Below are 23,506 nucleotides of genomic sequence, written 5' to 3'. Positions count from 1 at the left end.
GGGGTTTGATTAAAATGTTGCCAACTGATATAGGGAAAAACTACCAATTTTGCCAATAATTGATATCATATTTACATGACCAATAAAACTTGTCATTATCTATTTTGAATTTTGGGAGCCCAAACGTGAATTTTGAGAGGGGAAGAGGGAAGGGGTTCGATTAAAATGTTGCCAACTGATATAGGGGAAAAATACCAATTTTGCCAATAATTGATATCATATTCATATGACCAATAAAACTTGCCATTTTCTATTTTGAATTTTCGGAGGCCCAAATGTGAATTTTTTCATTTTAAAACAACAAGCAAATTGACCCGAACGAAGCAACGGGGAAGTTTTTGAAAAGTCGATTTCGAGAGTTTCATGGGAAAATTTCATTTTTTCACTTTAAAACTTTAAAAGTCAAATGAAATTTTTTTTGTTGAAAATTTCAATTTTGAAAAATAAAAGAAAACAAGTCCGAGCGAAGCAAGGGCAAAAGCTTTTGAAAATTTGTGTTTTTATAAGAATTTAAAAAACAAGTTTTTCTTTCATCACAAGCCCCTCTTTTGCTGGGTCCTCCAGAAATCCCCGGCCTGGGGCAAACTGCTCCCTTTACTCCTCTCTCGACGAGCCTGGTCTAAACTAGAGGTCAAAATTGTTTTGGGGGTTTGTGGAAAGTTTTTTCTAGAAAATGGGGTTACCTCGATGAATTATGATGCGTAAATGGAAAATTTTTTGGATTATTGAATTTTTTTGTACTTCGATTTTTTTTTCAACGTCTTTTCAGCACAACTTTTGTTTAGATTTAGGGGGAAATCGAAAAATATGGCAAAGAAAAACTGCAGAAGTATCTAAAAATACACTGCATGTCCAAATTTTCGAATTTTGGCAAATTTTTGAAGAAAAAAATTGAAACTTGATGAAATTGAGGCAGAATGGCAACTGCATCGAATTTTAGAGCTTTTTGGCTTGAAACTACCACCGATCGGTTCTGGAGATCGGTATTAGGATGTAAATCAAATTTCAGCAGTCTCTCTCGATTTCATCAAATCTTGATTTTATCGTAGGAAAATGACTCGAATTTGAAATTCCCAAAAGCTTGCTAAAAAATTGGAAGATTAAATTCAACTCTTCAAAATTCAGCCTCATGACGAATTTTCAGATACTTTTTCAAGGAAGATGTTGAACGATTTCACTTATAAAATCAATCATTCTCCTCTTATTTATTATATCTACCATCTTAACGTGATATTACGCATACGAGATTGATGTAGACCATTTAGCTAGGCTATATGCAATCGAAAGTGCGTGTGTGTGACCCTCGATGATATAGTCGAGACGATGTTTTCACGCGTATGTAAGTCTAAGTACCCACCTTTACAAGTTGGTACTTTATTGTCAACACGAGCTCGTAAAACGACCAAAGGTTTGTTATCCAACTCAGATCTAGTTGGCTTAATAACTGGTTCAAATTATCGACGTGCTCTCATTACCTATACCTATACGACTATACGTACATAGTGCAAGTTGTCAAAGTACATTCGAAGGGGGCAGGCGGGGGTCGGGGGTGCAGAGGAGGGTAAAAACGCGCAAGCTCGCGCGAACGCATTCCATAATAATTTTAAAGGTGTTACTTAATCCGGTGAACGCACGCCAGCTCCTGAGCCGGTCAACCGTTCAACTCGCAGCTCGTTGTTGTTGTTCTTTCTTTTTTTTCTGCAATTATTTTCAATCGCCGAGCTATACGAGTACACTTAATAGTGCCAGATTTAAATTTATGTTTACGCTTGTTTTATTGTTGTAGCTTGGCTCGCGATCGCGTACCGCGTACTCATTAGGACGCGATGATAAAAGCCTTTCTAGCTTTTATTTTCTCCATCTCTGTCTTGTCTCTCGTACATGTGAGCTGCACATACGAGTAGGTATATATAATATACATAAATGCACTATGCAATTCATTGTCGTCGTTCAGGCGCAGTCGAACCCAAAGTATGTGGTTTGAGTTCCACATACTGTAAGATCGTAATACCTGTTCGGAGGATAAAATATGGTCAAGGCTGGTGCAGTTGGGATATTTCAGCGCGATGCGAATTACGAATTATCGGTGTCGAAAGAGTCTGCAGCGTTTAAACTGTGTTATAAATATTTTTGCGCAGAGGTGCATGCATGTATGAGTTTATGTATAGGTAATTTATTGGGGTACGAAAGCGCGCTCCGGTGCGGTGGTGTTGGGTGGGTTGCGATCAAGTTGTTTTGTTTTGATATATGGAGTGTTAGGTGGACGTCAATGTACCATTAAGTGGTCTAGGAGATTGCACATTTGTACATTTATTTTTCATTATCCCAATGGCACCCCCCCCCCCTACCGATGCTCCGGGACAATTTTTTTCCTAAAGGGACATCCATCCTAAGGAACATTTTAAAGCGAACCACAAACCTGCCCAAAAAAAAGGATGCCACCGTACTAAAAAATGAAGGTCATTCAAAAGTGCTAACTTTAGGTATCTCTTTTTCGATTTTTAGCGAATTTTTGAAAATTTTCGAGTCAAAAATGAAGGGAAAAATCAAAATTCTACCAAATTGGCCAAGAACGCTGAAATTTGGAATACATCCTATTTTCAACTAGCCAAATTGATTGGAAACAATTTCAACTGGTTTTGAGGCGCTCTGGAGCCTCTCCAGTTGATATTGGAAGCTTGAAATGAAGTTGGGAATCCGAAATTCACGCTGCACTCCAATTTAAACATGCTACCTACTAAGTCATTTCGAAACACTTAGCGACTTTTTGAAAATTCTTGAAGCCTCCAATATATTTTTGAAACTTGACCTTTCCATAAAATTTCGTGTTAAAATTGGGACGCAGAGTAAATTTTGGATTTCCGGCTCTAGTAAAATTTTATGGAAAATTCAAGCATTGAAAAATCTACTGGAGGCTCCAGTAATTTCCAAAACTGCATTTTTACACTCTTCTTAGCAAACATTTTCAAAATGCGGTCTCGATACTTCTGAAAGGTATCAGGGTCCGCAATTCTGATCGAAATCGCCTCCCCCCAAAATTTGTTGTAATAATGATTGAGCTTCAAGTTCCAAATCTGATAGTCGGGGAGCCCGCATTAGGATCACTTGTACCCCCCTGCCGATCCTCCGGGACAACTTTTTTCTTAAAGGGCGAATCCTAAGGAACATTTCTAGCCCTTGTCCTCAAAAAAAAGTGGCCCTACTTACAAAATGGCGGCCATTTTGATTAACAAATCAGCCGAAATCGCAGATTTTGCGTTCCAACATAGGACTAGCATAAACTTTTTTAAACCGTACAAAGGTAGGTCGAAAGAGCTGGCAAAAATTCATCAGCTGTTAAAATTTCAAGTGCTAAAGTGCCTTTTTCGATTTTTGGTGAATTTTCAAAAATCAGGTTTTGGTCAAAATGTGAGAAAAAATCAAAATTGTATCAAATTGACCTAGAAAGCTGAAAATTGGGATATACCCTATTTTCGACCTGCCAAATCGATTGGAAACAGTTTCAAACCGTTTTGACCAGTTCTAGAGCCTCCAGCAGATTTTTGAAACTCGAAATTCTCACAAAATTTCATCAAATGGAGTTGGAAAGCCGAAATTAATTCTGCAAACTAATTTCAATACTCAATGCAGTCGACTGAAGGTGAATTTTAAGTCGTTATGGAGCCTCCAGCGACTTTTTGAAAATTACTGGAGCCTCCAGTGGATTTTTGAAACTAGAAATGGGGTTAGCAATCCGAAATTTACTCTACAAACTAATTTCAATACAATAATATGAAGTCGACTGCATGGTGGTTTCAAGTAGTTTTGAACCTTCCAGATACTTTTTGGAAATTTCAATTCTCCTAAAAACGCCATGAAATTTTTCAAAAAGTCACTGGAAGCTCCAAAATTACTTGAACCCACCTGAAGTCGTCTTCAGAGGGTGTTAAAATTGGAGTGCATAGTTAATTTCAGCTTTCCATCTCCATTTTAATGAAATTTTGGGGAAATTTCAAGTTTCAAAAATCTGCTGGAGGCTCCAGTAATTTTCAAAAAATCGCTGGAGGCTCCAAAACAACTTGAAATCCCTCTGCAGTTGACTTTGTAGCGTACTGAAATTAGTTTGCAGAGTAAATTTCGATTATCCAACTCCATTTGATGAAATTTTGTGAGAATTTCGAGTTTCAAAAATCTGCTGGAGGCTCCAGAACGGGTCAAAACGGGTTGAAACAGTTTCCAATCGATTTGGCAGGTCGAAAATAAGGTATATCCCAAATTTTAGCTATCTAGGTCAATTTGGTAAAATTTTGATTTTCTCTCACATTTTGTCCAAAATTTGATTTTTGAAAATTTACCAGTAAAGTTTCAAAACGTAGTTTTCATATCGTTCCGACTCTAAAAAATTCTGAAAAAAATATATTATGGACAACTTTTTATGCTGAATAACATACCTATTAAAAAATTGGGATGGCATTATGTCGAAAAGTCGATTTAAAAAAATTAAAAGTTTGCAAAAAATACGATTTTTTGATTTAAAACACGAAAAAAATTTTTAGTGGTAAAATTGACCCATATGACCCCTATTTTTACGTATCCATTGAAAAAGTTGAAAAAACCCTTTCACTCAATGAAAATGAACTCATCACAAAAAAAATAAAAATTCGAAAAAATTCAATTTTCAATTCCAAGCATCATAAAAACTTTAAATTCATTCTGTAGTCTTATTTTGACCTCTTTCTGACGTATTTCATGAAAAAGTAAATAAAAATCACACTCATAGCAAAAAAAAACTAAAATTCGTTTATTTTTCGAATTTTGATTTTTCTCTGATGAGTTCATTACATCGAGTGAAAGATTTTTTTTTCAACTTTTTCAACGAATAGTATAAATTGGGGTCAAATGGGTCAACTTCACCACTCAAAATTTTTTTTCATGTTTTAAATCAAAAAATCGCATTTTTTCGTAAACTTTCAATTTTTTTAAATCCACTTTTCGACATAATGCCATCCTAATTTTTTAATATGTTGTTCAGCATGAAAAGTTGTCCATAATATATTTTTTTCAGAATTTTTGAGAGTCGGAACGACACGTAAACTACGTTTTGAAACTTTTCTAGCCAATTTTTCGTACGAAAAAAAGTGGCAACACTGATTTTTATGATGCCACCAAAAATCCATTCAAAACCCCTACCTATTGGAGAAAAATCCATTTTGGTAGGTATCGCGGTTATCGAGTTATCCACAGCTGAAATGGATGATATTTCAAGTTCACTGAAAACTTTGACACCCCCTAGCAGACTTTAAAAAAGGGCTAGAGGGCTGCGATTTGCGCCATCAGTCATCTCTTCAAAAGGTCTTTCCATAAAAAAAATGTCAAAAAAAAAATCGCCGAACCCACCCCCCCCCCCTCTCACCACTTCTTGTTTGAATTGACGTGGAATGACCCTCAAGGGACTGAGGAAGGTTTTTTTCTTCAAAAGGGATTATTTAGAAAAATTCTGACGCTGCAATTTCGTATAGCTACAAATTATTTTTCCTCAGCCAGTTACTTCTTATAAATGAATACACAACTCAGATTACGGTTTCTGTTCGCAATATACGACGATTCTCGTTGAATGAATGTGATGTTCGCCGCGAGAATTCCTGGAAACGGACAATTTCCTCTGGTCACGATTACACGATAACCGCGTAAAAACACTCGTACAGAATCTCTAGGTAGTCGATCAATTGTCTATACAGTTGATTAAACCTAAAGATATACTCGTACCAAGTCGACGTCTGCACACATCTGGTCATCTCGCTGGCTGATTTATGATGTATCGCGATGATGTTCGACGGTGAACTTGCGCCGCGAGTACCCAAGGAGGTTATGTCTGAGCCAGTAACTGGCGGCACCGGAAGAGGGTACGTAGACGTACCACCCCATAGCTTAAATAAAAAATGATCGGTGATTTTTGTTTCGATCTAGATTGCTATTATTGCAGAAGGTATGGACGGAGAAGGGGGCTGGAGACGTAGAAGAGAGTGTTACGTAATCTATATTATACTCGTATATCTGCATCTACTCGTACATACATAGATACCTATAACTATACGATTTATGGAGCGGAAAATTTAATGGGAAAAAATGATGGTGCCCTTGTTACGGAATATGTATAGGTATTTACACTCTATTACAGAAGTCAATTAAATTTCATTTTGGTCAAGAGTAGGAAGAAGAAATCGCTGAGGTACACGAATTAGCATTTAAACCAATGAAATGCAACGCGCAGCGGCGGCGTCCGAAGGTACTTATAACAAACGAATGCGGCGGAGAAGGTAACCTGGGCACGCTCAACGACGACGTGACGGTCTATACAGAAGCTCGGTTTGAAAAAAAAAGTGGAATGTGGAGGTTAGCCGCGATTAAGATGAAGTTGGGCGTGTATCGCGAAGCCCTGGAGCTAGGTGGCCTTGTATAGTTCAGCTAATCTGTGGCCATTCTTCTCGTACTATAATATAGACTCCTAAGTACCTTGATAATGAATCCGGCTTTTGTTTTGGCAATTTTCAGTTCAAGAAATCGAGTACCTCTACCTACCTACAAAATGAGTAACAAGAAATTGATATGTATGTACCGAGATTGGCATCATTTTCCTTACGTTTACGATTACGAAGGGTGAAAATGGATACAGGGATGGGATTTTTCTAATTTGCTTTCCATAGTCTCATTCCTTTGCCTTCCTTTACTTCCACCCCCCCCCCCCCAATGCAAAAAAAATCATTCTGATCTATAATACACCAATTAACTCCATGCCCGGCCGAAAAGATCCATCGAAAGATCAAAGAAACGACCAATGCGAATAATTATTTTTTCAATACAACTTCAGCCATCAACAACAGATAGTTTTGAGCCATTCTGGAGCCTCCGGCGATTTTATAATTTTCTTCAAAACTTTCAAATCACTCTGGAAGGGTTAAAACTGAACTGGAGTTCAAAAGTGAATTATAGACCAATTTCAAATTCCAGAAAAAATGAAAAACAACAAATTTTCAAAAAAGATATAAATAATGGAAATGGTCAAAAGGGTGCTCAATAAGCACCGACCGAATTTATAGGGACTATAGTTCAGTTTTTGCCTTCCACAAGGATTTGAAATTTCACAGGGTGTTAACAAAATTTCTCCGAAGAAATGCAGTACTTTTACAGTACCTTTTGCATTACCGCATTTTTTTTATGTTGCCATCTTTTGAGGTACAAAATTAACATTTTTTTTTTTAAATTTTCACCAATTAATTTATTTTGAGGTTTTTAAAAAATTTTAAATCAATGATTCTGAGAAAAAATACAGTACTTTTCAGACAAAATGCAGTACTTTGCAGTACTTGCAGTACCGAGGATTTCAATGCAGTACTTTTACAGTACTTGCAGTACCTGCAGTACCTGTTAGACACCCTGTTTCAGGAAAAACTCTTGGCTAAAAATGGTGAAATGCCCCTGTCCTCTGATTTTTGAAATTTTTATCAAACATTGTTGGGTACTTCTAAAAAAGCTCGAAACAAAAGTTGTAGAGCGTGAAAAATTGAACCATTTTCGCAGATCAGATTTTGAAACCGGTTCATTAATTTGCAATAATTTGCAATCAGTTAACAAAAAATACCCAAAGATTGTTGATAGAGAAAAAAGCTCGAAACAAAAGTTGTAGAGCGTGAAAAATTGAACCATTTTCGCTGATCAGATTTCGAAACCGGTTCATTAATTAGCAACCAGTTATCAAAATTTATCCAAAAATTATAAATAGAGATAAAAGCTCGAAACCAAAGTTGTAGGACGTGAAAAATGACACAATTCTGTTCAATCACATTTTGAAACCGGTTCATTGGTTCGTATTTAGCAACCAGATTTTGACAACCACCTAAAAATTAAAGATAGAGAAAAAAACTTGAAACAAAAGTTGTAGAGCGTGAAAAATTGAACCATTTTTTCTGATCGGATTTTGAAAATGGTTAATTAATTTGCAACCAGGTAACTTTCGATGGCTTGCTGCGAATTAATGAATTGGTTTCAAAATCAGATTAGCAAAAATAGTTCAATGTTGTACACTCTACAACTTATGTTTTATACTTTTCTCCCAAAATCCAATTTTTAGGCGATTGTCAAAAACTGGTTGCTAAATGCGAACCAGCGAACCGGTTTCAAAATGTGATTAGATAGAATTGTGTAACTTTTCATGCCCTACAACTTTTGTTTCGAGCTTTTTTCTCTATTTACAATTTTTGGATAATTTTTGATAACTGGTTGCAAATTAATGAACCGGTTTCAAAATGTGATTATACAGAATTGTGTAATTTTTCACTCTACAACTTTTGTTCCAAGCTTTTTTCTCTATTTACAATTTTTGGGTATTTTTTATTAACTGGTTGCAAATTAATAAACCGGTTTCAAAAAATTCATATCACATTTTTGTTGCCTTAGTGTGTAGAATACATTGCGCCAATGAAAACCAGTTTGAATTTTTTGACAAAACCGGTTAATATTCAATTTGTGGGTACCCTGTGCTTGGGCCTGAAATTTTCAAGGTCGACGCTTTTAAACAAACAATATTTTTTAGTTTTTTTTTCTTTCTGTAACTTGGTTTTTCAAAATGTAAAATTAAAACCAAACTAGATTTTTCTACAATTTCAAAAAACTTCCAACTTTCAAAGTGAAGTTGAGTTTTTGTAGTTCAGAAATTAATTAGGGATGGGGTAATAGAGACAAGAGAATGATTTTGTACACTCAAATTTCAACATTCGTTGGAGGCTCATCGCTTCACATCCCTTGCCCCCCCCCCCCCCCATTGCAGCTAAAATTGTATTAGAGAGGGCACGAGTCTGGCTATGTGAATTTCTTCAATTTTTTGCCCCTGCTGAGGGGGGAGGATGTAGAAAATTTGAAACACCTATGGCTCCGAACCTAATCCAAAGACACAAATTCCCCCTTCCCCCTAAAAGTATATTTGGACAAGTAGGTATTATTTTTTTGGTAATTTTTGCAAATTTTTCTTCCAGGAGAGTCATCTTTAAAAACTCAAAAATGTGTTTTTGTGTCATGGCACTGCCCAAAAAAAGGCACTAATGCTGCAGGTAATAGTACTTCTTAAATTTTGCATGCAGGCCTCTAAAAAAGGTAGAAAACTAGGGGTGGGGAGACGAGGGTGAATTTTTAAATCAATGCACCTTCATGGAAAGAAAAATTACAAAAAAATCTCCTATTAGAATACCATTACCTTAAAGCTGAATCCGTGAATGTCCATCAAAAAAAAAATCATATTTTTGCGTCACTGATAAGACTCTGGGATGCCCTGAATTGAAAAATTTGCATCTGAGTGCAGTAAAAGTGGACCACAGAAGATGCAAGAAGCTAACCGATGTTCAATCAGAACTCAACGAACCTTTCTGGCTAAAAAATGCATTAACAGTCATTGAACCAAAATTTTGCAAAAATTTCTAGAAAAGGGTGTCAAAAAATAAGTATGTAGGTTAAAACTTCAAAAAATTGCGAATAACTCGTACATTAAAAATGATGTCAATCAGAAACAACTTCTGAAATGTCAGAAAAATTAGGCTACAACAGGACGAAAAACTGTTAGAAACATTTAAAAAAATTACTATATAAAAAAAATAATGAAAAAACTCATTAAAATCAGTTAAAAATAATAGGTAACACATTATCCGATGCTCCAATCACAATATAAAAGATCGAGACCAAACAATTTTAATAATAATAACATTAAGGGCTGGTATGATGACACTCGCTCAAACATAAACAAGGCGTTAACCGAGGTCAAAGCACCGGTTAACTATTATAATTGTTCTTTGCCCATCGACATTTTGACAGAGTGTCGTAATACCAGCCCTAAGCGATTGACAACATTAACCACGACAATAATAAGCTTCTTTCACTATATTCTAAACATCTGGAGGCTGAAAGTTGACAATTTTTGAGTTTTTTTGAAAGCCAAAAACTATAGCCAAAGCTATATGATTGAAAAACTAAAAGCTAGCCAAACCAAAAGCTTTATTTATTCAGTTTTCTTTCAGCTTGTTTGCAAATTCATTTGGTTTAGTTTCTGTTTGAGTTATTTTTTAATTTTCACTTTTTAGTTTTCTCTTTTTTTCAGGTTTTTTTTCATGTTTTTCAGTGGTTATGAGTTTCCATTTCCCTCTTGATTCACCTCATTAAAAAATGTTATAAAGCTAAAAGGCAAAATATTTTCAGAAGCTGAAAGGCGAAAGCTAGCCTTTATAAAGCTTTACTTTAAAAAAACCTAAAGCCGAAGTTTTACACATTTTTTAGAAGCTAAATCTAAAAGTTTCATCTTTCTGCTTTCCATCCCTGCGTCGAAGACCTGATTTTTTGTAGGGTGGGGAAGGGGAAGGGTTACGTAACTAAGGGTAGATGATTTTGATGACATTGATCCGTTGAGAAATAGCCATGAAAAAAACACAAAAGCTTCTGGATTTTAGTACACATCCTGGAAAGTGATGGTGGTTTTTTTAGACCATTAATGAAACTTGTGACAAGAATTTGAGCGAAATTAGAAGGCCACACTTGGTTCAAGTTGATACGGAATAGATATTTTTTGGCATTGATAATGTCTTTTTTTTTTTTTTTTTTTTTTTTGTAGAATTCTTTACCCAATTTTGGAAATTTGAGTAAGTATAGGTAAAATAGACTGAGCTTCATGTCTTTAAAAAAAAATCAATTTTTTTTGTTTTTAGTCCTCATTTACATATTTTTTCAATATTGGTATAATATTTTACTTCGTCTACTGTTTTTATGTTTTCATTTCATTTTTTTTTTTTTCAGTCTTATATTCGAATACCGAGTAAGTATTTCCTCAATAATACTTAGTTGAACACATCAACGTAACATCATCAATTAAACGTGCCTGGTGGCGTTTTTTCAAAATAAGTACATAGGTACTTACTATACCTATTTTTTTGTTATTTCACATTTTTCCCAAAATAGCCCCCAGCCCAAACACATTCACATTAGATACTACATAGAAATAATCGATCTAAAAATACGATTAACGACTGAAATACGAGTAATTATCCAACATACTCGTATACGTCAGTACAGTCTGATGAACTTGATGTTATCCAATAAATAAGACCATCGAACTTCCGCCCTCTCCTTCCCACTCCTCCTGGCTGTTATTTCTCTATTAACGAATCTTATTAGTCGATGATAAATTTATCGATTTGTATCGAGGAAAAAACCTCACGTTAGCTTATTCTGTCGTATCATTCTGGTACACAGGTAAAGTACTCGCTATAGAACAATACGACGTAATAATATTAAAATTATAATGCAATTATTATTTAACACGGATAATGGGGCGCGTCGTATGGCGTCGTTGTGCGGTGTTTAAACGAGGGGTAGAAGGGAGACGTCGATAGATTACTCGCAGATAAGCAATAATAGGTATATTCTGAAAGTGGTGTTGATCTGTGAGTATAAGTATATGAGCTTTTATAAAACTGCTGCGTTCGTTCGATCATGGGATTTTATTTTGTTAGGGCGTCGTAAATATCTTCCGCGTTCGATGCGGTAATTATGTAGTGTACTTGTGTACCTCTAATACCTATACCAAGTATATTACTCGATGTATGAGCCATGAGCCAGAGGGGAGGGCAGGGACCTAGGTATAGAATACAGACAGGTATAGGAATACGATGTTGTATGTGTGTGTGACTGTTGTATGCAAAATTATATACTCGTAAATCGGACTGGCTAATACATAAATCTTTAAAAACGGTATTTCGATTATGGCGAATGGAATCGGACGCACGTTCGTCTAGATATGAAAGAGAGAGAGAGAGACGTACGCGGCGGTGTATGGATGAAAAGTATACGTACGTATTTTATTAACGACGTTGGCATTGATAACTTGACCGAAGGGTTAATGTCAGATTTAATTTGTGTTTACGAGAGGCGTTAGTGGTACTGGCCGGATCGTTGAGATGATTTTTCGATTAAGTCCCCCCCCCCTCTCTCTCTCAATTGGCTATAGTTGCACAGTCAGCGGAACTGTGTAGGTGAAAAAGAAAGAAGTCTCTGGTTATAGAGACTTTATGGCCACCAGCATGCTGGATTCTGCGGTCGACGTCGTCGACGCAAACAGGACACTCCTTAGATGGTGACAAGGAAGCTGTACACAACACGAAGGCCCTGGTGACAGGTCGAAAAAAATCTAGATCGCTGCCAGCGTTACAATGTCGCCATCTAATACGCGGGCGAAGGAGTAGGTACAGATACAGAAGAGGCAAATAGAATGTACCAGAGATGAGTATACTGGATGTGTAAAAAGGTCGTAGTACGAGAGAAGGCACTACGCTTCTTCTTCGCCTCCAGGTTTGAATTTTGATGCATCCATTCGAACCTGGTGACAGTCTACGTATACCAGCATCCGAGTCCAAGTTTGATTTTTTTCTCCCTTCGATCGGGATCGGATGCCGTCGAGAACGTCGATCACGTCGAAACGAGAGCAACCTTGCCGGAAGACTAGGCGGATCCGCGAATGTACCAGTACCACAGGACCCCGACAATGATCTTTTTCCAAGGCTCTTCTAATTGGTACTCGTACGTACTTTGTACATACGAGTACTCGTACATGATATTTTTGTGTGCTGCATGATACATACAAGATGGAACGTACCAGGTACTGCAAATGAATACCTAGACCTACAGATAGGCAATGGGCAGACACGATGTACCGACAATAAGACAGAAGAAATAGATAGAGAGAGAGAGAGGAATTTTCATTCTATTTCAAGACACTGTCGAGATGGCGATGGTGCAGGCGGAGACAAACGCGTGCGTTGTCGTTTTTTCATTTTTTTTTCTTCTCTCTCTCTCGACTTTTATTTTCATCTTAACGTAATATGTACATATATAAGTATAATATAATTGCAGATGTGCTGCAATAACACAATGTGTCGTGTGTCAAGGTGATTTATGTAACGAGGCTTGGACTTGGTGCGAACGTGCACATGAATCGAATAGTTATCGAATAATTAACACCCCGTGTACTAAAAATATAGATTCGAAATTACGAATACGATCGTCAAACGAATGGAATTTTTGGGCGGAATTGAAAAATACTCGTAGGTTCGAATTCAAGCAGGATATTATGGTGTCGATTTGAGATTTGATTGCTACGAGCGAGAGAGAAATTTTGCACTTTACAAGATCGTTTTCCATGGCAAAGAAATGATTTTCTATATCCTTTTTGTCTATCTTAGAAGGGGAGGGGTTGTACTTTACTGGCAGACATATTTTCAGACTGTACCTACCAATTACCATGAAAAATCGAACAATCGAAATGCAAATTCCAGGTATCTACTGAATTTAAGTTTTCGGTTTTCGATGTTGACCCATTTTCTGTTCAAAAAACAAAAAAATCAAAAGGGCATTCTCGGATAAAATAGGTGAAATGCCCCTGTCCTCGGATTTTTGAATTTTTTTCGAAACGTTGTTGGGGTATCTTTTTAAAAAATGCAGGAGCAAAAAAATCCCACCATCCCCTGCCAACAATGGCGAGAAAACGCTTTTTTCAGGAAAAAATTTATGCTTCGACGAGTTTTGAATGAAAAATTTTGAAATCACACAAAATATTTATGGAAGAATCATCAATCTATATAGCAACGTGAATTTTTTCAAAATTTTTTGACCTGGGGGGGGAGAGATATATTGCCAAAAGAAAATTTGAAACCGCCGTATCTCCGAACCTAATTCTGGTGCACACAATTTTTTTTCTTTGAGTACTACATATAATTAGTATTTTTTTTTCAAATTTCTCCTCCAGGTGAGCCATCTTCAAAAACTCAAAAAACACTCCAAAATGTATTTTTTGTGTTACTGCACTGCCAAAAAAAGCAATACATATTGCCAATGATTTAATTCTGCAATTTTACATGTGGGCCTCCAAAAACAATAGAAAACCGACCAATTTCTTGAAACCACAATTATGGGACCATAGGCACCCCCCTCCCGAAATTTTGGGGCGGAAGAAGATTGACAATATCGGTATCGTTATCATATGAATCGAACTCGCTAAACACGAATATGAAGTTAGATTTGCAGTTGGGCCCTCCTAAGGGTTACATTGGAGGAGGAGGATGCCCAAAAATTAGATTAGGTACAAGTTGGAAAAAAAGCAAAGTCGACAAATTTTATTTGAAAATCTCTTTTTTGTTCCAGAACTTTTCTAAAAAACTTCTTCTCGAGAAAAAATGTCGATCTCTTTACATTAGAGCCCTACAAATTTGGAACAAATAAAAAAGAAATGTAAAAATGCCTCTACAATATGTTATTTTTTTTGAAAATTAGACGAGGTTTCTTTTTTGAAAAGAAGATTTAATTTAATTCAAAAATGAATTCTTTTCGTCATTTTTAAATTTTTTTTTGGAACGGGGGGGGGGGGGACCTTGGTACAACTTTTTTTGGACCAGAGGGAAAATTTTGAAAAAGGGAAATAATTTTTTCGTAAAATTAAACTGCGTCAAGGAGTAGAAGCGAAAAAAAAACAATTTCAAATAGGACCCATCTTGAAAGGCATACCACTCACTTCAACTTGGACCGATTTCATCTCATTCAAATCCAAGCTCAGAAGTCGAGGATTGAAAGTGAAACGAAAAATTGGAATTCTACTAATTCCAAGTGCTGAAAAATCTGCTGGAGGCTCCAGTAATTTCCAAAAAGTTGCTGGAGGCTCCAAAACGACTTGAAATCAACCCGCAGTCGACTTCATATAGCGTATATTGAAATTAGTTTACAGAATAAATTTCAGCTTTTCAACTGCACTTTGATGAAATTTTGTGGAAATTTCAAATCTCAAAAATTTACTGGAGGCTCCAAAAATTTTCAAAAAGTAGCTGGAGGCTCTAAAACGACTTGAAATCCTCTTGCAGTCGACTTCGTAGCGTAATGAAATTGGTTTGCAGAATGAGTTTCGGTTTTCCATCTGCATTTGATGGAATTTTGTGGGAATTTCAAGTTTCAAAAATCTGCTGGAGGCTCCAGAACTGCTCAAAACGATTTGAATCCGTTTCTAATCGATTTGGCAGGTCAAAAATAGGGTAAATATCAAATTTCAGCCTTCTAGGTTGATTTGGTAAAATTTTGATTTTTTCCCTTGTTTTTTGACCTAAATTTGATTTTCAAAAATTCACCAAAAATCGAAAAATGCACTTTTGCACTTGAAATTTTGAGTGATGATAAACAACCTGATTATTTCAAAGTAGAAATTTTCATTATCCCAGATTTTTTGACTTATATTGATTTGAAACTTTGAATTCTCAATTTTCTTATTTTCCTTCAATTTTTCAGTCAAAAAAATATTCCTAAATACCTAAGGGAATGATTTTAAAAAAATTTCGAGCCACGTGACGTCCTCTTCCTCAAATGGGTCCCTATGGGAACATAGTTTCATCAGAAAATTTCCCAATTTTGGAGGAAAATGGAAAAATTCCTCGGCATTTCCCTGATGGGGTGAAATACCCTTTTCGAAAAGAACACAACTTGATTATTTTAAAGCAAAATTCTCATTTTTTGCAATTTTTCAGCTTTGAAGTCTCGAAAAAGGATTGAAACCACCGGCAATCGACTTCATATCGAATAGAAATTTGTTTTCGGAGTAAATTTCATCTCCATTTAATAAAATTTTGTGAAAATTTCAAGTTTCAAAAATTTTTTGGAGGCTCTAGGAGTATTATAAAAGTCACTGGAGGCTCCAAAATGACTTGAACCCACCTGTAGTCGACTTGATAGTGTGTTGAAATTGGAGTGCAGAGTGAATTTTGAATTTTCAACTCAGTTTGGTAAAATTTTATGGAAATTCCCAGCAATGAAAATCTGCTGGAGGCTCCAGTAATTTTCAAAAAGGTCACCGGAGGCTCCCAAACGACTTAAAATCCTCCTGCAGTCGACTTTCTAGCGTATCGAATTTAGTTTACAAAATGAATTTCGGCTTTTCAACTGCATTTTGATGAAATTATGTAAGAATTTCAAGTTTCAAAAATCTACTGGAGGTTCCAAGAATTTTCAAAAAGTCACTGGAGACTCCAGAATGACTTAAACCTACCAGCAGTCGACTTGATAGCGTGTTTAAGTTTGGCTGCAGCGTGAATTTTGAATTTCCAATTTCGTTTGATGAAATTTTGTGGGAATTTCAAGATTCAAATATCTGCTGGAGGCTCCAGAACTGCTCAAAACGATTTGAACCAGTTTCCAATCGATTTGGCACGTCGAAAGTAGGGTAAATCCCAAATTTCAGCCTTCTAGGTCAATTTGATAAAATTTGATAAAATTTTGATTTTTAAATCATTTTTGACCTTTTGATTTTCAAAAATTCTCCAAAAATCAAAAAATGCATTTTAGCACTTTAAATTTTGGGTGGTGATAAATTTTTGCCTGCTCTTTCAATCTAGCTTTGTCCAGTTCAAAAAATTTTGCGCGAGTCGTATGTTGGAAAGCAAAATCTGCGATTTCGACTGACTTGTCAATCGTACCCCTTTAAGAAAAAAGTTGTCCCAGAGGATCGGAGGGAGGGGGCAACCATTCCTATTGGCATATGGCGGATTGTATGGAATGACCCAGGTTTAGGTTGAGATATCAGCTAGAGCATAATAAATACCAGAATAACATAATTAATAAGGTACGAAACTTCATTTGGGCATAGAGACATAAGCAAATAAAATCCACTAAAATACGTAATTTTCGCATGTTATTTAATAATTCGCTACGCCACGTGATTACGATAAAAATTGAGTGTTTTTAACAGGCTTATTACGTGTTTTTTTTGCACACTCAAAAAAGTATGGTTTTAATTACAAAAAAAAAAAAAAATAGGTCAATGAAATTGAATTTTTTTTTTGAATAAAAAATTGGTGAAAATGTTACCTCATTTCATAAACATTGATTTTTTGAAAAACTACAGGGTTCTACGAGAAAAATGAAAACAGACAGATTGATTAAGCATAAAATTGCTCATTGGAAGAAAAATTTCAAATTTATGATAATTTTGAAAAATCTAAAACTTCTAGGTTTTCTACATACTTAATCATCTGGATTAAATTCAAAAGATCAATTGAAGCATACGTTTCCAAAACGCACTAAGTCCAAAAAAATATTGATACGAAATTCATGGTACTTGGTACAATTTGGAAACGTAGAAATGACCCAAATTGGCTGATTTTTTGATATGTTGTAGCCAAGACCTTTGGGCACAACATATCAAAAAATCAACCATTTTGGGCCGTAACTTTATGCTAGATGGCCTTGCAACCTTAGAACCTTTGAAAATGGACTTAGTGCGGTTTGGAAACGTATGCTTCAATTCAATCATTTCTCTTCATACAACGATGACCACAGAATTTCCCCAAAAGAAGCTCGAAAATATTTTAAATCTGCATTCGAACTAAACTGAAACGATCTCAAAACTATCGTCGAACTTCAAAGAGAAAAAATTTCACCAAAAAAACCGACCCCGACCATGCATCGTAACCAAGCTCATCTTGGCAGCACGACTGCTTCACGCGATGACTACGACGACAACGACAACAACGTACAAAAATTACCTACAGATACTCTTATTACGTAACTCATCGAAACGTGCGTTCTTCGCTCTAATTTCTCAAAGGCCAAGAGTAATAAACAGCCCAGGTATAGAGAACACGGATTCGGGCACACGTACGAGCACACAGGGTGTACCAACCAGAATCATAAGTGTGTGTTCTTGTACCCTTTCCTCGTCTATACGAAATACTATTTCATCGTATAGGTATCGTAATGTACATAGACATACACTACGTGTATAGGTCGTTTACGTACCTATCTACAAGTACCTCCACCCTACCCTAAGTGTGGTGGTGTACGTCAATGTGCATAAGCATATATGCATAAATGGTGGAAAAGAGGAAGTCTTCGGATTAGAGAGAAAAAAAAACCGAAGGTGTAATTAGTCCTTGAATTATGCCTATATATAATAAACTGGATCACGATACAGCAACAGTGTGGTAAGGTCTCAAAAAGTTTGCACATTGTGTTCGTGTGTGTTGCATTTTGCGGTATTTTTTTCCCTCAAATTTACAAGTGTAGCTATATCGGCTTTAAAATGATGTTTTTGGTGAGTACCTCATACTTACGTTCGTATGGTGCATATTTTTAATTTCGCGATCATTGAATTTCACCTATATTTGAAAATTTGTTAAATTTATTTGTATTATTGATTTTTTAAATAATTTTTTTCGAATTTTTATCGTGTGATTCGAAATTAATGCGACGAGATTGGTTTACGAATGTTGTGTTCAGTTATGTTGTTGGTAAAATACTCGTATAATCATGTGATACATTATGGGTAAGATACGAAATTCACTTTCGTTTTCGTTGAACTACTTGTACGTTAACTCCTGGGTATCGGTACGTTTTTTTGCATTGTTTTTTCTCGTTTAGCTATTTTTTTCATTTTCCAAACAAAATTTTGATACTAAAGTTTGGTTTTGTTTAAAGTTTTTAATCATTTTTTTCAAAAAATACAATCGAATAAAAATTAAAATGCTTTCAAAAACTTTCGAAATTTTGAAAAATTAATCCACTTGTTTTTTTTTGGATGATATTTCATCGAGAACGAAATACGAATTGATGAAATTAAATTGATCGATTCAAAAACGTCCAATTGAACAAAAGTGTTCTTATTCAACTAATGCAAATTCTATGTATCTCTAATTTAGAGAAGACAAAGAATAACACGATTGATTTCAATTTTAACAATTTCAACAATAATCATTAATTTTGAGTATTTTTTTGATCAAAACTCCCCCCCCCCAAAAAATTCAGCTGAAAATTTATTTCAACAATAATCAAATAATCATTAATTTATTTTGAGTATTTTTTTGGTCTAAACTCATCCCTCTCCCCAAAATCAAGCTAAATTTTTTTTTTGAATAGAGTTTGAAATCTACTTTTTAAAATTTCAACTCAAAATTAAAAATGTTTACTTTTTATAATGGATATTGATGGATGTGAATAAAATTTGGAAAAAATCACGAGCATTTCCCCCACCCCCTTCCCCAAAAAATTGATCAAAATACACAAATTTTATCATTTCTCTATCCACACAAAAAAATAAAACATTCGAGCAGTCTACTCATAGTTTTTAAAAGACAGAGGAACCATTAGAATCATTTCAAAATTCATCAACTCGAAATAAAAAAAAAGAATGATCTCGAATAAGAATAATCAAATTATGAAAATTTTTACTGTTGCCAATTTGAAGATTTATGCTCAAGAATACATTGTACATAATAAAAAAAAGTAGGTCACCACATAAAAAAAGAAAAAAAATTGAAAAATTGAAAAAATAGAAATCTGAAATTGTTGCAAAGCATAACGAGTAAGAAATATTAATAAAATGGTGGAAAAGAGCATAAAATTTTTGGCAATCGAAAAAAAATATAGAAAAACACGAGTCAAAAAATTAAATATTAGATATGAAAATAATCTTGAAATTTTTCAACTCGAAATGAAAAAAAAAAGAATTAGAACGAAAGATGAAATTATAAGTAAAAAATTGTACTTCATAAATTCGAAAATTTATGCTCAAGAACACATTGTGATAAAAAGTAGGTCAAAAATTTGTTTAAAAAGTTCAAAAATTGAGAAAACAAAAAACGTGAAATTTTTGCAAAGAATAACGAGTAAAAAATATTACTTATAGAAATGGCTCCAATGGACGAAAAACTTTCAAAAAATGAAAAAAATCAATAGAAAATGCAACTTGAAATGAACGAAAAATGAAATTTAAAAAATTTTACTTCTGTAAATTCGAAGATTTATGCTTAAGAATAGATTGCAATAGAAAACATGTGAAAAAATAAAAATAAAAAAATTTTAAAATTGAGAAGACAGAAGACCTGAAATCTTGGCAAAGTATAACGAGTAAAAAATATTTGAAAAATGGTCTTCAATGGGCGAAAAATTTCAAAAAAATGAAAAAATTGGTAGAAAGAACATGAAACTTTTGGCAATGGAGAAAAAAATGAAAAAACATCACAGATGAACATTCTAAATGAGGAAAACAAGGCGAATAATAATGAGAATTTGGTGAAAATGAAAATAAAAACCTGTAAAATGTTGAAAAAAACGATCATTTTTTCCAAAAATATCAACCCAAAATAACAAAATGAAACCAAAAAATAGAAGATTTCAAAAAATGATACCATAAGCCATCTTGACTGCTTTGCAAAAGAAATTTTTTTAGATTTTTTGATCGGAGGAGGGAGGGGGGGGGGGTTGTTGATGAGTATGAAAAACACAAGATGTTCAAAAAAATCATCACGTTTATTAGAATCATTCAATTAATTAAACTCTTTTCAATTTTCCATTCTACTTCCTTTGAAAAATTGGACGAAGAGGAGAGGGGAAGAGGGAGGAGGCTGAAATCTGTCCAGCTTCATACTTTTGAGATAACAATGAAAATCAGAGAAAAAAATTAATCAAAATGAAAATACGATTTTCAGCAATAGAATGGGTTTAGAAAATAGCCTGATTATGAATTCATAAAGGTCTAAAGGGGGAGGGGGAGGAGGAAACATTTGACCTGAAATTGTTCTCGACCAAAAATAAGCAACTAACGTCGCAGAAATGGAGAAAAATGAACACTTTATTCGTTTTTCGAAATTTTCTTATTTTTGTTGCCAAGGATGGAGGATTTTTCTTTTCTTCACCCCCCCCCCCCAACAAGAAGAGTCAAAAATAACTCTGTAGAATTTCCAGTAGTGATAATTATTCAAGTTGAAAAAACTCCCCAGTTCTGATTCTCCGGCTCAGATTTAAAGATGATCTTTAGAGAAAGATCCATATTAAAAAGAATGGGAGAGAAAATTGAAATCCAACACTTTACACTTCCATTCGACTTGAACTGATCAACGAACACGAAGTACATAAACAGATCCAGAAACTATCTCGTCGCATTCAACTGCATCTAATTTTCAACTTCTTTTGAAAAAAAAACCCACTCGATCACTTTCCATCCCCAAACTTGGTACATTTCTAATCGTAAATTTCTTCGGTATTTTACAGGTGGTGTTAAGTTTATGTTTAGCAAGCAGCTTGGGATCCCCGAGCATCGGCTATTCTTACTCAGCATACGCTCCACTCAGTTACAGCAGCGTTAGCTACACGCCGTACTCTCCGTACAACGCTTTACTCAGTCCATATGCTTTGAAATCCTCCTACGTACACGCTGCTCCAACCGTGTACGCCGCTGCGGCTCCAGTAGTCGCTCCTCACGTCGCCGTAGCTCCAGTAGTCCACAGCGCTCCAGCTGCCTACGTCGAAGCTAGCGGACTCAAAACCCAATACCACACTCAAGATGTCCATGGTCAAGCCAGCTACGGACATTCTGAACCACACCAATCTCACAACGCTGTACAAGTAAGTCATCTACCTTTACTCACAGACAGACTAATTTGTATCCTTTCTTTACCATTTCAAATCTCACACTCTTGAACTTTCTTTCGTTGTAGGACGCCGCCGGCAACAAAATCGGCAGCTTTAGCTACGTGAAACCAGACGGTGGAGTTCACCGTACCGACTACGTCGCCGATGCGGCCGGATACCGTGTCGCTTCCAATGATCTCCCAGTTGGTCCAGCTGTTGCTCCAGCAGTTGCTCCAGTCCCAGTCGCTCCAGTCGCTCCAGTCGTACCGGTCGAAGCTGACTACCCAGTCATCGTCGAAGCCCCCACCGTACCCGCCGAAACACCCGAAGTGATCGCCGCCAAATCGGCCCACTTCGCCGCTCACGCCGCCGCCAGACACGGAGTCCACTCCCTCTACAAAAGAAGCATCTACGGATACGCTCCAGCTCCAGTAGTCACCCCATCCGGCCACCTCGCCGATACCCCCGAAGTAGCCGCCGCCAAAGCTGCCCACTTCGCCGAACACGCCAAACGCGGTAACTACCACTACGGCGCTCCATACTCTCCATACTACGCCCACTCCGGTGCCTACGCCCACTCCGGCGCCTACTACGGCCCATACGCCTCCCCAGTCGTCACTCCCAGCGGATACCTCGCCGATACCCCCGAAGTAGCTGCCGCCAAAGCCGCCCACTTCGCCGAAAAAGCCAAAGTATCGCACGCCGCTCACTACAACGCCATCCCATACACCTCGTACGCCGCTCCAGTAGTCACCCCATCCGGCCACCTCGCCGACACACCCGAAGTTGCCGCCGCCAAAGCTGCCCACTTCGCCGAACACGCCGCCGCCAACGCTCGCTCCGCCCACGTTGCCCCAGCTCACGCCTACGGATACGCCCCATACGCCCACTCCTACTACGACCACGCCGCTCCAGTAGTCACCCCGAGCGGTCACTTGGCCGATACCCCCGAAGTAGCCCACGCTAAAGCCGCCCATTTGGCCGAATTCGCCGCCGTCGCCAGCAGACAAAAGAGAAGCGCCGTTCTCTACGGACACACTCCAGCCAGCACCGTACCTTTGGCCGCTCCAGTAGCCTACGCCGGTTACCCATACTCTCACTCTTACGCCCACTCGTACGCTTACTCAGCTCCAGTCTACTCCCCATACTCTGCCCCATACTCTTACTACCCCAAAGTCTATTCGGCTTTCCCATACTTGAAACCGGCCACACACAGCACCGTTGTCCACGGACCACACGCCATCTCTTATTCGCTTGCCCATTAAGATAGTAGCCTAATCTCATTCTAATCATTATTTTGGTATCCGAGTAGTTCCAGAGCTATACTTGAGACCGTAGCTGGGTTTTATCGGATACTCGCCATCTATTCGCCCCATCTCTATACTGTATATTGAGAGAGGTTACGGACCCAGTTTAATGAGTCTTCGTCCTCTCTATATTTTCTTTTCTTTTTTTTTAATTGAAAAAAAAACTCGTGTTCTCTTTATATAGTCATAATGTGATTTTTATGTAATACAAATCAAAACAATACCAATAAATTTTTTTTTATGATTTTCTATAATTTTTCTCAACCGGTTTCCTTCATTTCTTCTCGCTTTTAGTTGGCTTTTTAATCCAATTCTCGACTCAAATATGCCCACAAATGAGTATTTTTCCAAATCACTTTGTATGAAAATGAGAACAGAAAAGGGGAAGGTGAAATTTTGACATCTTAAAATTTTATATCATTTCTCGTCAATTCACAAACAATTTTTTTGGATGGGTATTGAGACAATGAAGACTGGCGCTGAGTCCTGAATTTCCAAAATTTGAATTTTTATAACCTTCCCTCCCCAAACTGATTCTTTTTCATCAACAAGTGGTCAATCGAATTGGAATCTTTGAAATTTTGGAAATATCTAAAAAAAATTTCAACAACACTACCTTATGTAAGGAAAAAAAATCGAAAAAACTTTGAGTCCACTCAAAATTCCCAAAGATGTGCAATGAAAAGTTGTTTTCAGAAAAAAAAACTCTTTCGACTGTTTTAAAAAAGACAATTTTCAAACTTTTGGTGATT

At 36.4% G+C, this 23,506-nt stretch overlaps 2 protein-coding genes across 5 annotated transcripts in view; one reads left to right on the top strand and one right to left on the bottom strand.

Annotated features, from left to right (window-relative positions):
• Positions 1-23,506, bottom strand: part of Rbcn-3B (WD repeat-containing protein Rbcn-3B) — a 57,209-nt gene that overhangs the window by 11,120 nt on the left and 22,583 nt on the right. The window lies entirely within an intron of this gene.
• On the top strand, positions 17,977-23,008 carry LOC135833130 (protein hairless-like). The gene is made up of 3 exons (XM_065346780.1): positions 17,977-18,133; positions 21,088-21,441; positions 21,534-23,008. The coding sequence occupies exons 1-3, from the start codon at positions 18,122-18,124 to the stop codon at positions 22,710-22,712; spliced, it is 1,545 nt and encodes a 514-aa protein (XP_065202852.1). The 5' UTR covers positions 17,977-18,121; the 3' UTR covers positions 22,713-23,008.

This window comes from Planococcus citri, chromosome 1 (genome assembly GCF_950023065.1).
Source record: "Planococcus citri chromosome 1, ihPlaCitr1.1, whole genome shotgun sequence".
Classification (NCBI taxonomy): domain Eukaryota; kingdom Metazoa; phylum Arthropoda; class Insecta; order Hemiptera; family Pseudococcidae; genus Planococcus; species Planococcus citri.
This window is presented reverse-complemented; position numbering and strand designations above follow the sequence as displayed.